At 41.5% G+C, this 15,720-nt stretch overlaps 1 protein-coding gene across 9 annotated transcripts in view; it reads right to left on the bottom strand.

The window, feature by feature from the left end:
- LOC139420878 (gametogenetin-binding protein 2-like) overlaps window positions 1-15,720 on the bottom strand; it is a 47,235-nt gene that overhangs the window by 9,704 nt on the left and 21,811 nt on the right. For 5 of the 9 annotated variants that reach the window (XM_071171258.1, XM_071171256.1, XM_071171254.1 and 2 more), the window contains 3 exons: window positions 13,255-13,429; window positions 6,483-6,659; window positions 3,711-3,864 (listed from right to left, as the gene is read on the bottom strand). In XM_071171258.1, coding sequence (XP_071027359.1) covers window positions 3,711-3,864; window positions 6,483-6,659; window positions 13,255-13,429 — 506 coding nt within the window. Of the gene's footprint in view, window positions 1-3,710; window positions 3,865-6,482; window positions 6,660-13,254; window positions 13,442-15,720 lie in introns of all 9 variants that reach the window. The other 4 variants (XM_071171253.1, XM_071171255.1, XM_071171260.1 and 1 more) reach the window with 1 other exon arrangement.

Below are 15,720 nucleotides of genomic sequence, written 5' to 3'. Positions count from 1 at the left end.
CCCACCTGATCTCAGTACGCAGCAGTAATCATTTGTGCTCAGATCCCATTTCTTGGCACAGGACAGCAAATAGTCTGGTATTCATGGGGCTTGCCTTTATGAAGTTCACTATTTTTATTACCGTTTGAAGCACGCTACTAAGCCCATTATCAAGGGCCTTGGAAGAAAGATCTTCCCTGTGTATAACATAATGAGTGAATACTACGTGTGGTGCAATGGCTTGTACCTTTGCCTTCAGGCCCTTATGTTAAACCATCATAGAACCAGCCCTATCATTGCACACAGCTCCTAACATACCCCCTCCTCAAGCATTTTTTCATCAAGCCAGTTGAATATATCCTGTCCAGTGCATGTCCCCTCAAGTGCACTGCAAATTAACACATCTTCATGTAGTTGCCCGTCATAGCAGTATCTGATGATACGAGAAGCTGAGCTGCATGCAATATACAGTATCAGTCAAAAGTTTGTACACCTAATTTTGTTTTTTACTATTTTTCTACACTGAAATAACATATGGAATCATGTAGTAACCACAAGTATTAACTTCTTCGATATAGGGGGCGCTCTTTTAATTTTTGGATGAAAAACGTTCCCGTTTTAAACAAGATATTTTGTCACGAAAAGATGCTCGACTATGCATATAATTGACAGCTTTGGAAAGAAAACACTCTGACGTTTCCAAAACTGCAAAGATATTGTCTGTGAGTGCCACAGAACTGATGTTACAGAAAAAAAAAACAGATAAAAATACAATCAGGAAGTGCCGCATTTTTTGAAACCGCCTCATGGCAATGACTCCTTATATGGCTGTGGAGGAGCTAGGAGTCAGCTTACCTTTTCCACGTTTTCCCCAAGGTGTCTGCAGCATTGTGACGTATTTGTAGGCATATCATTGGAAGATTGACCATAAGAGACTACATTTACCAGGTGGTCGCTTGGTGTCCTCCGTCGCAATTATTGTGTAATCTCCAGCTGCAGTATTTTTCCATTTGCCTCTGATGAGAAACCGACTGCCAGGAATGATTTTTCATCGAATAGAATTGTGAAAAACACCTTGAGGATTGATTCTAAACAACAACAACAATTCTAAACAACAACAACAAATTTGGAAAAAAGATTGGCGTTGTAAGTGACTGCATTTTCATTTTTTTTCTTAGCCAAACGTGATGAACAAAAACAGAGCTATTTCTCTTACACAAATAATATTTTTGGAAAAAATGAACATTTGCTATCTAACTGAGAGTCTCGTCATTGAAAACATCCGAAGTTCTTCAAAGGTAAATGATTTTATTTGAATGCTTTTCTTGTTTTTGTGAAAATGTTGCCTGCTGAATGCTAGGCTTAATGCTATCAATACTCTTACACAAATGCTTGTGTAGCTTTGGTTATAGCATATTTTGAAAATCTGAGATGACAGTGTTGTTAACAAAAAGCTAAGCTTGTGTTTCAATATATTTATTTCATTTAATTTGCGATTTTCATGAATAGGAAACGTTGCGTTATGGTAATGAGCTTGAGGCTATGATTACGCTCCCGGATACGGGATTGCTCGACGCTAGAGGTTAAACATATCAAATATATTTTGATATGAGATTCTTCCAAGTAGCCAACCTTTGCCTTGATGACAGCTTTGCACACTCTCTGCGTTCTTTCAACCAGCTTCATGAGGTAGTCACCTGGAATGCATTTCAATTAACAGGTGTGCCTTATTAAAAGTTAATTTGGCTCAAATGCATTATGAAAGAAATTACACAATCAGTTGTGTTGTGACAAGGTATGGGTGGTATACAGAAAAGCCCTATTTGGTAAAAGACCAAGTCCATATTATGGCAAGAACAGCTCAAATAAGCAAAGAGAAACAACAGTCCATAATTTCTTAAAGACATTTAGGTCAGTCAATCATGAACATTTCAAGAAGTTTTAAAGTTTCTTCAAGAGCAGTTGCAAAAATCATCCACGCTATGATGAAACTGGCTCTCATGAGGACCGCCACAGGAAAGGAAGACCCAGAGTTAACTCTGCTGCAGGGGATAAGTTCATTAGAGTTAACAGCACCTCAGATAGCAGCCCAAATAAATCCTTCAGAGTTCAAGTAAAAGACATCTCAAAATCAACTGTTCAGAGGAGACTGTGTGAATCAGGTCTTCATGGTCAAATTGCTGCAAAGAAACCACTGCTAAAGGACACCAATAATAAGAAGAGACTTGCTTGGACCAAGAAACACGAGCAACAGACATTAGACCGGTGGAAATCTGTCCTTTGTCTGATGAGTCTAAATTTGAGATTTTTGGTTCCAACTGCTGAGTCTTTGTGACACGCAGAGTAGATGAACGGATGATATCCGCATGTGTGGTTCCCACCATGAAGCATGGAGGTGGTGGTGTGATTGCTGGTGACACAGTCAGTGATTTATTTAGAATTCAAGACGCACTTAACCAGCATGGTTACCACAGCATTCTTCAGCGATACGCCATCCCATCTGGTTTGCGCTTAGTGGGACTATCATTTGTTTTTCGATTGTACAATGACCCAACCACCTCCAGGCTGTGTAAGGGTTATTTGACCAAGGAGGAGAGTGATGGAGTGCTGCATCAGATGACCTGGCCTCCACAATCATCTGACCTCAACCCAATGGAGATGGTTTGGGATGAGTTGGACGGCAGAGTGGAAAGAAAAGCAGCCAACATGAAACTGGTTGAGAGAATGCCAAGCTGTCATCAAGGCAAAGGGTGGCTACTTTGAATAATCTAAAATGAATTTGGATTTGTTTAACACTTTGTTGCTACATGATCCCATATGTATTATTTCATAGTTTAGATGTCTTCACTATTATTGTACAATGTAGAAAATAGTAAAAACAAAGAAAAACCCTTGAATGAGTAGGTGTCCACACTTTTGACTGGTACTGTTATAAATCACTGTGTGTTTAGTACCTGCTTTTGGCCAAGAAAATCTTGGTCTTTGTGAAGGAAAAAAATCCACAGGTTTATCGGTGTGTGTTGTGTGTTTGGTGTGTGTATCACACCCACACACACTGTAAATGCCTCTTCAGTTTCACTGGCTTCAAACTGTAGTTTGCTAGCACATCCACAGCACATTGTGGATGTGGATCCCCATCGACCATGACACGTGAAACCATACTGAATGTAATCATCTTGATAATTCTGTAGCTTTGCTGAATTTGAGGGTCAGCTTATCCTTGCGCTTCTTTCCCACTGGCATTAGGGTCTCTCCCACCAGCCTCTCCCACCAGCGTCATTATCAGATGGCGGTTCATCAGTTGTAGATTCACCCTCATTATTGGTTGGATTGTCTTTATTTTTGTTAATCAAATTGTGTCGGAGACTCTGAGAACAGGGTAGCTAGTTCGAAAATTTGCGCCAATTTGGGGAGGTGGTCGACGAGTTCAAAAAATATTGACTGCCCCCCACTATTAAATCAGCTTTTAAACTACGCCCATAGACGCAAAAAAGGAAAATGACTAGTTTGTGATTTTTTGTTGTGGTTGCATTTGTTAATCTCTTTACCCCACAGTTCAGGAACCACTGGTGTGTGTCATGGAAAAAGCAGGTGTTCTTAATGTTTTGTATACTCGGTAAAAATAAAACCAATACATTTCAGTATTAGCCATCATAGATAGGTAAGATTGATCTTAACCAGGGTCAGGTATCTGGTCTTAGGTGATGGTTGGATATTGGTGGCAGCTTTACCTTTCTTGACTTTGGGAACGGTGCCGTCTGGACAGCTGCAGGAAGTAGTGCTCTCGTTGCTGGTGACGACCACCTCCACACAGCCGACATGACCCTCCACCTCTGGGCTTCCACAGGCCTTGCAGCCTCTTCTCTCCACAGACTCTAATGAAGCCTGTATGGGAGCATAGTATATGTCAGAACAGTATTATATATTATTGTTAATGGGATGACCACAGGAAGGGGTGGCAGTAGGGCTGTCCCAGACAAAAACAATCTTGGTCGACCGAGTCATCTGTTCTTTCGACTAATTGATTGGTCTATATTTTGTAACATGTATTTTTCCATATATAGACACACCCCACGTTTTAATAAAATCAACTATATGCAGGCTACTGAGCTTGTCTGATCATTTTTAATCACAGTGCTTAAAGGCAAATTAGAGGGAGCCAGAGATTAATATCGCCTAATCAGAAGAAAAAAACCTGGGCCCAGATTCACAAAACCTTCTTAAAAGCAATTTCTTCTTTACTGTAGACTTAAGTTATGCAAAGTTGCTATTCCTCAAAAAGGTTCTTAGACATTCTCTTGCGCTATTTCTTATGTTTCTCCTTAAGCAAAAAGTTAAGAAATTTGATTCTTGAAAATAAACTTATTGGAAATGTTGTTAATTCCAAGATAGCTAAACCCTTTGTCTTAAATACAGGGCAGTGAGAGAAAAAGTTATTGAAGGCAATTGAACATGTTTAATTCACTCAAACTTCTGAAAGTTTCAGTATTGATTATTTTAAATCCAAGAACATGTTTTAGAACAGTAATCTCAGTAAGAAATATGCTAACATGATTGCCATTGCTAGCTACCTAAAACAGTTGCCTAGCAACAAACATCTTAACATTTATAAGATGATATTTGAGAAGTTCGTAAGAAAATCATTCAATCTTAAAATATTGTTGGGGAATTGAACTGACTATGTTATGAACTTCCTATTTTTTTTCTTCTTAACAACCGTACGTTTTTGCGCAAGAAGTGTTTTGTGAATTAGTGCCCTGTTCCCGACCTTCTGCCTTTATGCTCCAGAAGTGTCTGGTAATTCGGCGACACCAGAGGCCTTTTCCATTTGGACTGCCAATTCATTGTACCATTTCTACTGATTTGCAGGACAGTTATGTTTTTCATATGCACATTTTCGTGGAACAGTTTAATTTAACATGTACAATCAAGTCATCATATCTCACAAGTCAATGTCATGTGCAGGTAGAAAATATAAAGTATAAAAATCACATTGGCTACGCATGGCCTGTCTGTAAGGAACTTGAACATTTTTATCAACTGTAAACTTGGTCCTGCAAACTTACAACATAGTATAAAATATTCTGGGCCCTCAGTTTCCAGTGAGCTCCTGACAGACACAGCTGGAGGCTATTTGCGCAAGGGATAAGAAGTAATTAGGTAGGACTATTTTATGACGTTTCCGCCAGATTAGAGCACCACTTTCCCCCCCCCCTTTCATAATGAGTGATTATGAAAAGGAGAGAGCTGGAAAGATTTTTCAAATAGGTACGTTGAGGGACTATTGTCATTCTCAACGGATGTAAAAAGACTTTGTTTACTTGCCGTTTGAGGCAAATAAATTGTTAGTCAGTTAAGACAAATCAGAAAACACCATCAGATCCCCAGACAGGCACATTTAAAGGCTTACATTTGCACGCAGGCCAGGTTGCTTAGGCCTATTTTATGGATAATCAGGTGCGTTTCTCACAAGTGTAGCATAGGTTGTGCACTCCGCAAACAACGTGTCCACTCCAATAATGACAACGATAAGACTAATAGTAATTTTAACGTATTAACAGAAAAGACAGTAACCAAACAAACGTAAATGAGAAATGATTGGAATTAACGGTAAATGTAGGCCTACTACTGATGTGGCATCCCCGGGCCTCCGCAATGGTTTAGTCCACTCAGACAGGCGTCAAGTGCCATAACAAAAATAATACTTGACTGCTCGGACAATTAAAAAAATATATTTGTTGATTAAAAGCCTATCGATAATTTGTTTACATTTTTTTTTTAATTGTCCGAGCAGTCACATGTATTCTTCTTGTTATGGCACTTGACGCCTGTCTGAGTAGACTAAACCAAAGTAAAAAATAAAAATGAACTTTAAAAAAATTAAATATTTAACTAGGCAAGTCAGTTAAGTCAGTTTAGAACAAATTATTTACAATGACGGCCTACCACGGCCAAACCTGGACGTCGCTGGGCCAATTGTGCGCCACCCTATGGGACTCCCAATCACAGACAGATGTGATACAGCCAGGATTTGAACCAGTGACTGTAGTGGCACCAGTTGCACTGAGATGCAGTGCCTTAGACCGCTGCGCCACTTAGGAGCAAATAAATAAATAAAAATATACAAAATCGACCAGTCGACTAAATCTGTTCAGCCCCAAGTGGCAGTGTTATGGGCAGGGAGAGTTATGGACTTACAAACACTGTATGACCATTTGAAAGCCTAGTTGCTATTTAAACCTATGGATGCCAAACACTATGGATGCCAAACACTGAGTGTGTGAATAATAAAAAGGTCACAAATAGAATGCTTTAGTAATCTGGTAATAACATGGTTAGCTTGATAATGAAGAGCCTGGATAAGGTTCACCACAGAATGCGGAACAAGTATGCCAGACAAGGGCATGTGGGGACAGTTTCCTAAACAGACTCACTGGTATTTCCCTGTTGTCATACTGCCTTATAGTACTCCTGTCGTGTGTATGAGTGGAGAAAAACATTACCTCATCCAGACTCTTCTCCTTGCCGTCGGACATGTTGAAGCCACACTTGTTTTTTCGTCTGTTCTTCTTCTTCTGCCTCTTCTTCTCCTGCTTCAGCTCCTTGGCCCTCTCCTCCTCCGACAGCTCTTCACACAGCTGCTCCAGACGACTGATGCCTTGCACCTTCTCCACCGCCATCTGGGGAAATGGGTGTTAACAGGTTGTTATAGTGAAAATTTGTGAAAATATAGTGAAAATTAATTTTAAAAAAAAGGTTGAATGTTGACTCAATACACATACAGTGAGGAAAAAAGTATTTGATCCCCTGCTGATTTTGTAAATTTGCCCACTGACAAAGAAATATAATTTTAATGGTAGGTTTACTTGAACAGTGAGACAGAATAACAACAAAAAAAATCCAGAAAAACATGTCATAAATGTTATACATTTATTTGCATTTTAATAAGGGAAATAAGTATTTGACCCCCTCTTTATCAGAAAAATGTCTGTCTCCCAGGTGTCTTTTATAAAGGTAACGAGCTGAGATTAGGAGCACTCTTAAAGAGTGTTTGTTACATGTATAAAAGACACCTGTCCACAGAAGCAATCAATCAGATTCCAAACTCTCCACCATGGCCAAGACCATAGAGCTCTCCAAGGATGTCAGGGACAAGATTGTAGACATACACAAGGCTGGAATGGGCTACAAGACCATCGCCAAGCAGCTTGGCGAGAAGGTGACAACAGTTGGTGCGATTATTCACAAATGGAAGAAACACAAAATAACTGTCAATCTCTCTCTGCCTGGGACTCCATGCAAGATCTCACCTCGTGGAATTGCAATGATCATGAGAACGGTGAGGAATCAGCCCAGAACTACACGGGAGGATCTTGGCAATGATCTCAAGGCAGCTGGGACCATAGTCACCAAGAAAACAATTGGTAACACACTACTAGGACACACACTAGGACTGAAATCCTGCAGCGCCCGCAAGATCCCCCTGCTCAAGAAAGTACATATTACATGCCCGTCTGAAGTTTACCAATGAACATCTGAATGATTCAGAGGACAACTGGGTGAAAGTGTTGTGGTCAGATGAGACCAAAACGGAGCTCTTTGGCATCAACTCAACTCGCCGTGTTTGGAGGAGGAGGAATGCTGCCTATGACCCCAAGAACACCATCCCCACCGTCAAACATGGAGGTGGAAACATTATGCTTTGGGGGTGTTTTTCTGCTAAGGGGACATGACAACTTCACCGCATCAAAGGGACAATGGACAGGGCCATGTACCGTCAAATCTTGGGTGAGAACCTCCTTCCCTCAGCCAGGGCATTGAAAATGGGTCGTGGATGGGTATTTCAGCATGACAATGACCCAAAACACACGGCCAAGGCAACAAAGGAGTGGCTCAAGAAGAAGAACATTAAGGTCCTGGAGTGGCCTAGCCAGTCTCCAGACCTTAATCCCATAGAAAATCTGTGGAGGGAGCTGAAGGTTCGAGTTGCCAAACGTCAGCCTCGAAACCTTAATGACTTGGAGAAGATCTGCAAAGAGGAGTGGGACAAAATCCCTCTTGAGATGTATGCAAACCTGGTGGCCAACTACAAGAAACATCTGACCTCTGATTGCCAACAAGGGTTTTGCCACCATGTACTAAGTCATGTTTTGCAGATGGGTCAAATACTTATTTCCCTCATTAAAATGCATATCAATTTATAACATTTTTGACATGCGGTTTTCTGGATTTTATTGTTGTTATTCTGTCTCTCACTGTTCAAATAAACCTACCATTAAAATGATAGACTGATAATTTCTTTGTCATTGGGCAAACGTACAAAATCAGCATGGAATCAAATACTTTTTCCCTTACTGTAGCGCCTTCAGAAAGTATTCATACCACTTTACTTATTCAGCATTATGTTGCGTTAAACTGAATTCAAAAATAGATTAAAACACACACACAATACCCCATAATGAAAATGAACACAGCTAAAATTTCTTAATGGATTTTTTTTTATTTCCCCCCCACAATATTCACACCCTTGAATCAATACGTTAGAGTCATAGTTGGCAGCGATTACTACTGTGAGTCTATCTGGTTAAGTCTAAGAGCTTTGTACACCTGGATTGTACAATATTTGCCCATTATTATTTTCAGAATTCTTCAAGTTCTGTCAAATTGGATGTTGATGATTCCTAGACAATCATTGAAGCAGATTTAAGTCAAAACTCGGCCAGTCACAAATATTCACTGTATTCTTGGGTAAGTAATTACAGTGAAGATTTGGTATTGCGTTCTAGGTTATTGTCCTGCTGAAAGGTGAATTCATCTCCCAGTGTCTGGTGGAAAGCAGACTGAACCGGGTTTACCTCTAAGATTTTGCCTGTGCTTAGCTCCATTCCTTTTCTATCCTGAAAAACACCTCAGTCCTAAATGACTATAAGCATACCTATAACATACTACAGCCACCACTATGCTTGAAAATATGGAAAGTGGGACTCGGTAATGTGTAGTATTGGATTTGCCCCAAACATAACACTTTGCATTCAGGACAAAAGGTTTGTTGCTTTGTCACATTTTTGCAGTATTAGTGTCTTGTTGAAAACAGGATGTATGTTTTGGAATATTATTATGATTTATTTTTACTTTATTCTGTACAGGCTTACTTTTACACTCTGTAAATGAATTAGTATTGTGGAGTAACTAAACTCAGCAAAAAAAGAAACGTCCTCACTGTCAACTGTGTTTATTTTCAGCAATCTTCACGTGTAAATATTTGTATGAACACAAGATTCAACAACTGAGACAAACTGTACAAGCTCCACAGACATGTGACTAACAGAAATTGAATAATGCGTCCCTGAGATGTTCAGTGAGATGTTACCCCACTCTTCTACCAACACACCTGCAAGTTCCCAGACATTTCTGTGGGGAATGAACCTAGCCCTCACCCTCCAATCCAACAGGTCCCAGACGTGCTCAATGCGATTGAGATCTGGGTTCTTCGCTGGCCATGCAAGTTCACTGAACACTGACATTCCTGTCTTGCAGGAAATCACACACAGAACGGGCAGTATGGGTCATGTCAGGATGAACCAGCAGGAACGGTACCACATGAGGGAGGTCTTCCCTGTAACGCACAACGTTGAGATTGCCTGCAATGACAACAAGCTCAGTTCGATGATGCTGTGACACACCACCCCAGATCATGACGGACCCTCCACCTCCAAATCGATCCCGCTCCAGAGTACAGGCCTCGGTGTAACGCTCATTCCTTCTACGATAAACGCAAATCCGACCATCACCCCTGGGGAGACGAAACCGCGACTCATCAGTGAAGAGCACTTTTTGCCAGTCCTGTCTGGTCCAGCGAATGTGGGTTTGTGCCCATAGGCGACGTTGTTGCCGGTGATGTCTGGTGAGGACCTGCCTTTACAAGCCCTCCGCCCAGCCTCTCTCAGCCTATTGCGGACAGCCTGAGCACTGATGGAAGGATTGTGTGTTCCTGGTGTAACTCGGGCAGTTGTTGTTGCCATCCTGTACCTGTCCCACAGGTGTGATGTTCGGATGTACCGATCCTGTGCAGGTGTTACACGTGGTCTGCCACTGCGAGGACGATCAGCTGTCTGTCCTGTCTCCCTGTAGTGCTGTCTTAGGCGTCTCACAGTACGGACATTGCAATTTATTGCCCTGGCCACATCTGCAGTCCTCATGCATCCTTGCAGCATGCCTAAGGCACGTTCACGCAGATGAGCAGGGACCCTGGGCATCTTTATTTTGGTGTTTTTCCAGAGTCTGTAGAAAGGCCTCTTTAGTTAGTGTCCTAAGTTTTCATAACTGTGACCTTAATTGCCTACCGTCTGTAAGCTGTTAGTGTCTTAACGACCATTCCACAGCTGCATTTTCATAAATTGTTTATGGTTCATTGAACAAGCATGGGAAACAGTGTTTAAACCCTTACAATGAAGATCTGTGAAGTTATTTGGATTTTTACAAATTATCTTTGAAAGACAGGGTCCTGAAAAAGGGGATGTTACTTTTTTTGCTGAGTTTACAATGTTGAGCCATCCTCATTTCTCCTATCACAGCCATTAAATTCTAACTGGTTTTAAAAATCACCATTGGCCTCAGATAATCTTTACCATCGTGTCACCGAGTTGTTGTAATTCTGCAGCATATGTACATTATCCCAGGGTTGTTGGCAGTCACAATGTAAGTAACCTTATTTATGTCCCTCTAACTCCCTTGGGTGCCTCTGTCGATCATGCCTGGGAGGAATTCTCACTATCAGTATAAGCAATTTGGCAGTACGCCCAGAAAATTGTTTTGAGAACCGAAAAGGGTGTCTCAGTTTCAAGGTCTCAGCTTGGAGAGAAGAAGCCTCGTGAGGTATTGGCCTGTCACATGCATGAACCAAACGTTAATGATGAATTAAAAAGCTAAATCATGTAAATATAATCTAATCTGTCAGGAGCTCTGCTGCTTACACAGACGTGAATTACTTGGTGCATTAAGTTTGTTGGAACCTCTCCAGCATGCTGATAATAAAGAATGACTCATTTAAGATTGACTTCTGGTGTCCCTGGTGGTCATTTCCATGACAAAAAGGCAAACTCCACTCCATCATTCATTGAATCAGATGGCTCATTCATCACAAAGCCCACTGATATTGCAAACTACTTCACTGATTTTTTCATTGGCAAGATAAGCAAACTTAGGGATGACATGCCAGCAACAAACAGTGACACTACATATCCAAGTCTATCTGACCAAATTATAAAAGAAGCATTGTACTTTTGAATTTCGTAAAGTAAGTGTGGAAGAGGTGAAGAAATGATTGTGGTCTATCAACAATGACAAGCCACAAGGGTCTGACAATCTAGATAGAAAATTACTGATGTTAATAGCAGATGATATTGCCACATCTTCAATTTAAGCCTGCTAGAAAGTGTGTGCCCTCAGGCCTGGAGGGAAGCTAAAGTCATTCCTCTACCCAAGAATAGTAAAGCCCACTTTACTGGCTCAAATAGCCGACCAATCAGCCTGATACCAACCCATAGTAAACTTCTGGAAAAAAATTGTTGGACCAGATACAATGCTATTTCACAGAAAACAAATTGACAGACTTTCAGCATGCTTATAGGGAAGGACATTCAACATGCACAGCACTTACACAAATGGCTTAGATTGGCTGAGAGAAATAGATGATTGTGGGGGCTGTCTTGTTAGACTTCAGTGCGGCTTTCGACATTATCGATCAGTCCGTTATGGCTTTACACCCCTTGCTATATTGTGGATAAAGAGTTTACTGTCTAACAGAACAGAGGATGTTCTTTTATGAAACCCTCTCCAACATAATCTAGGTAGAAGCAGGAATTTCACAGGGCAGCTGTCTAGGCCCCTTACTTTTTTCAATCTTTATTAATGACATGGCTGAGTAAAGCCAGCATATATACACATATATGTAGGTGAATGACAACACTTCAGATACAACAGCGAGTGAAATTACTGCAACATTTAATAAAGAGCTGCAGTCAGTTTCAGAATGGGTGGCACGGAATAAATCTGTCCTGATAAATAAAAAAAAATGGGGGGGGGGGTTACAAATCCTTCACTAAACCACAACTAAGTCTGGTAATGAATAATGTGGAAATTGAGCAAGTTGAGGTGACTAAACTGCTTAGAGTAACCCTGGATTGTACTGAACTGTCATGGTCAAAACATGTTGCTGCAACAGTAGCTAAGATGGGGAGAAGTCTGTCCATAATTGTTGGACTAGTAACCGGAAGGTTGCGAGTTCAAACCCCCGAGCTGACAAGGTACAAATCTGTCGTTCTGCCCCTGAACAGGCAGTTAACCCACTGTTCCCAGGCCGTCATTGAAAATAAGAATTTGTTCTTAACTGACTTGCCTGGTTAAATAAAGGTAAAATAAAAAATAAAAAAATAATGAAGTGCTACTCTGCCTTAACATTATCAACAAGACAGGTCCTACAGGCCCTAGTTTTGTTGCACCTGGACTACTTTTCAGTCGTGTAGTCAGGTGCCACAAAGATGGAGTTAGGAAAATAACAATTGGCTCAGAACAGGGCAGCACGGCTGGCCCTTAAATGTACATGGAGAGCCAACATTAATATGCATGTCAATCTCTCATGTCTCAAATTAGAGGACAGATTGACTTCATCAATACTTGTTTTTGTAAGTATTGACATGTTGAAGGCAGTAGCTGTCTGTTTAAACTACTATCACACAACTCGGACACCCACGCATATCCCCCAGTCCAGAGCAGACTTTGAGAGGCACACATTACTACATAGAGCAATGACTACATGGAACTCTATATTCCACATTAGGTCACTGATACAAGCAGTAGAATCAGATTTTTTTTTGACTGATAAAAATACACCTTATGGAACAGCGGGACCTGTGAAGAGATATACACAACACATGCACTCTACACACATGGATTTTGTATTGTAGATATGTGGTAGTAGAGTAGCCTGAGGGCACACACTTCATGTTGTGAAAAGTTATGAAATGTAATATTTATTGTATAGAACTGCCTTAATGTTTCTGGACCCCAGGAAGAGAAGCTGCTAATGGGGATCCTTAAAAAATACATCACTTCCATCAACAAATGTCTGATACATGTCACTTCAACTTGTTATAATGTCATGCAGCTGGCAGTGTATAACAAACCTCAGCTCGTTTGTTGGTGTTCTTTTTAGTATGTTATTGGGTGGAAAAAATATATAATTTGATCATAAAAAACTAAAATAAATAAACAAACCTCAAAGCTTTTGCGTAGAGCGTCAATGCCAAGGTAGAAGAGCATCTGCCAGGTTTGCTCCTCTGCCCTCAGCTTCAGCCAGATTCTGTGCAGCCGCTCGTACAGGTGGATGCCCAGGCAGGTCAGCACTTCCTCTTGAGCAATGTCAATGGTCTTAGCGTGCCGCTCTCTACGTCTAAGAACAGATCTTCATTGTAAAGGGTTTAAACACTGTTTCCCATGCTTGTTCAATGAACCATAAACAATTAATGAACATGCAGCAGTGGAACGGTCATTAAAACCTCTGGGATATGGTCAAGTTTCCTGAATTTCCACCTAACTGACATGCCCAAAGTAAACTGCCTGTTACTCAGGCCCAGAAGCCAGGATATGCATATAACTGGTAGCATTGGACAGAAAACACTTTGAAGTTTCTAAAACTGTTCAAATAAATGTCTGAGACTAACAGAATTGATATGGCAGGCGAAAATCCAAATCGGATTTGTTTTTGAGCTCCCAGGCTCTTATAATGGGAACCTATTGTTTCTATGTAAATCCATCTCCCAGATAGCAATTCCTATTGGCTTCCACAAGATGTCAGTCTCTATTCAAAGTTTCAGGCTCGTTTTTTGAAAAACGAACAAGTATTTGGAGTTTTGGTGAGAAGAACAGATCAGTCTTTCTGTGCGTGAGGGAGAGGGCGCCCGCATACTAATTTTCCTTTCCTATTGAACATACTACTTTCCGTATGAAATATTACAGCTCATTTACATTTGAGTACCTGAGAATTAAATAGGAACGTTGTTTGACTTATTTGGACGAAGTCTAGCGATAGCTTTTTGGACTCCTTGGATTACTGAAATCGATGGCACCAATTAAACTGACTTTTTGGGATATAAAGAAGGATTTTATCTAACAAAACGACCAGTCATGTTGTAGCTGGGACCCTTGTGATTGCAAACAGAGGAAGACCTTCAAAAAAGTAAGTGATTTATTTAAAATTGCTATTTGTGATTTTATGAAGCCTGTGCTGGTTGAAAAATATGTTGTGGGGTGCCGTCCTCAGACAATGGTATGCTTTCGCCGTAAAGCCTTTTTAAAATCAGACAACGCAGTTAGACTAACAATAATTTAAGCTTTTACATGATATAAGATACTGTATGTTCATGAATGTTTAATACTACGATTTTTTATTTGAATTGCGCGCCCTCCAATTTCACCGGATGTTGTTGACTGGTGTCCCGCTATCCCTATTAGGAAACTAACAGCTTACAGACGGTAGGCAATTAAGGTCACAGTTATGAAAACTTAGGAAACTAAAGAGGCCTTTCTACGGACTCTGAAAAACACCAAAAGAAAGATGCCAAGGGACCCTGCTCCTCTGTGTGAACGTGCCTTAGGCATGCTGCAAGGAGGCATGAGGACTGCAGATGTGCTGTGAGACGCCTAAGACAGAGCTACAGGGAGACAGGACGGAGAGCTGATCGTCCTCGCAGTGGCAGACCACGTGTAACACCTGCACAGGATCGGTACACACCCGAACATCACACCTGCGGGACAGGTACAGGATGGCAACAACTGCACGAGTCACACCAGGAACGCACAATCCCTCCATCGGTGGAACGCACAATCCCTCCATCAAACTGTCCGCAATAAGCTGAGAGAGGCTGGACTGAGGGCTTGTAGGCCTGTTGTAAAAGGCAGGTCCTCACCAGACATCACCGGCAACGTCGTTGCCTACGGACACAAACCCACCGTTGCTGGACCAGACAAGTGCTCTTCACTGATGAGTTGCGGTTTCGTCTCACCAGGGGTGATGGTCGTATTCGCGTTTATCGCAGAAGGAATGAGCGTTACACCGGGGCCTGTACTCTGGAGTGGGATCGATTTGAAGGTGGAGGGTCCGTCATGGTCTGGGGCAGTGTGTCACAGCATCATCGGACTGAGCTTGTTGTCATTGAAGGCAATCTCCACACTGTGCGTTACAGGGAAGACATCCTCTTCCCTCATGTGGTACCCTTCCTGCAGGCTCATCCTGACAATGCCACCTGCCATACTGCTCGTTCTGTGCATGATTTCCTGCAAGACAGGAATGTCAGTGTTCTGCCATGGCCAGTGAAGAGCCCGGATCTCAATCCCATTGAGCATGTCTGGGACCTGTTGGATCGGAGGGTGAGGGCTAGGGCCATTCCCCCCCAGAAATGTCCGGGAACTTACAGCTTCGTTGGTGGAAGAATGGGGTAACATCTCACAGCAAGAACTGGCAAATCTGGTGCAGTCCATGAGGAGGAGATGCACTGCAGTACTTAATGCAGCTGGTGGCCACACCAGATACTGACGGTTACTTTTGATTTTAACCCCATCCCCCTTTGTTCAGGGACACATTATTCAATTTCTGTTAGTCACATGTCTGTGGAATTTGTTCAGTTTATGTCTCAGTTGTTGAATCTTATGTTCATACAGATATTTGCACGTTAAGTCTGCAGA

This window comes from Oncorhynchus clarkii, chromosome 12 (genome assembly GCF_045791955.1).
Source record: "Oncorhynchus clarkii lewisi isolate Uvic-CL-2024 chromosome 12, UVic_Ocla_1.0, whole genome shotgun sequence".
NCBI classification, from domain to species: Eukaryota; Metazoa; Chordata; class Actinopteri; order Salmoniformes; family Salmonidae; genus Oncorhynchus; species Oncorhynchus clarkii.
This window is presented reverse-complemented; position numbering and strand designations above follow the sequence as displayed.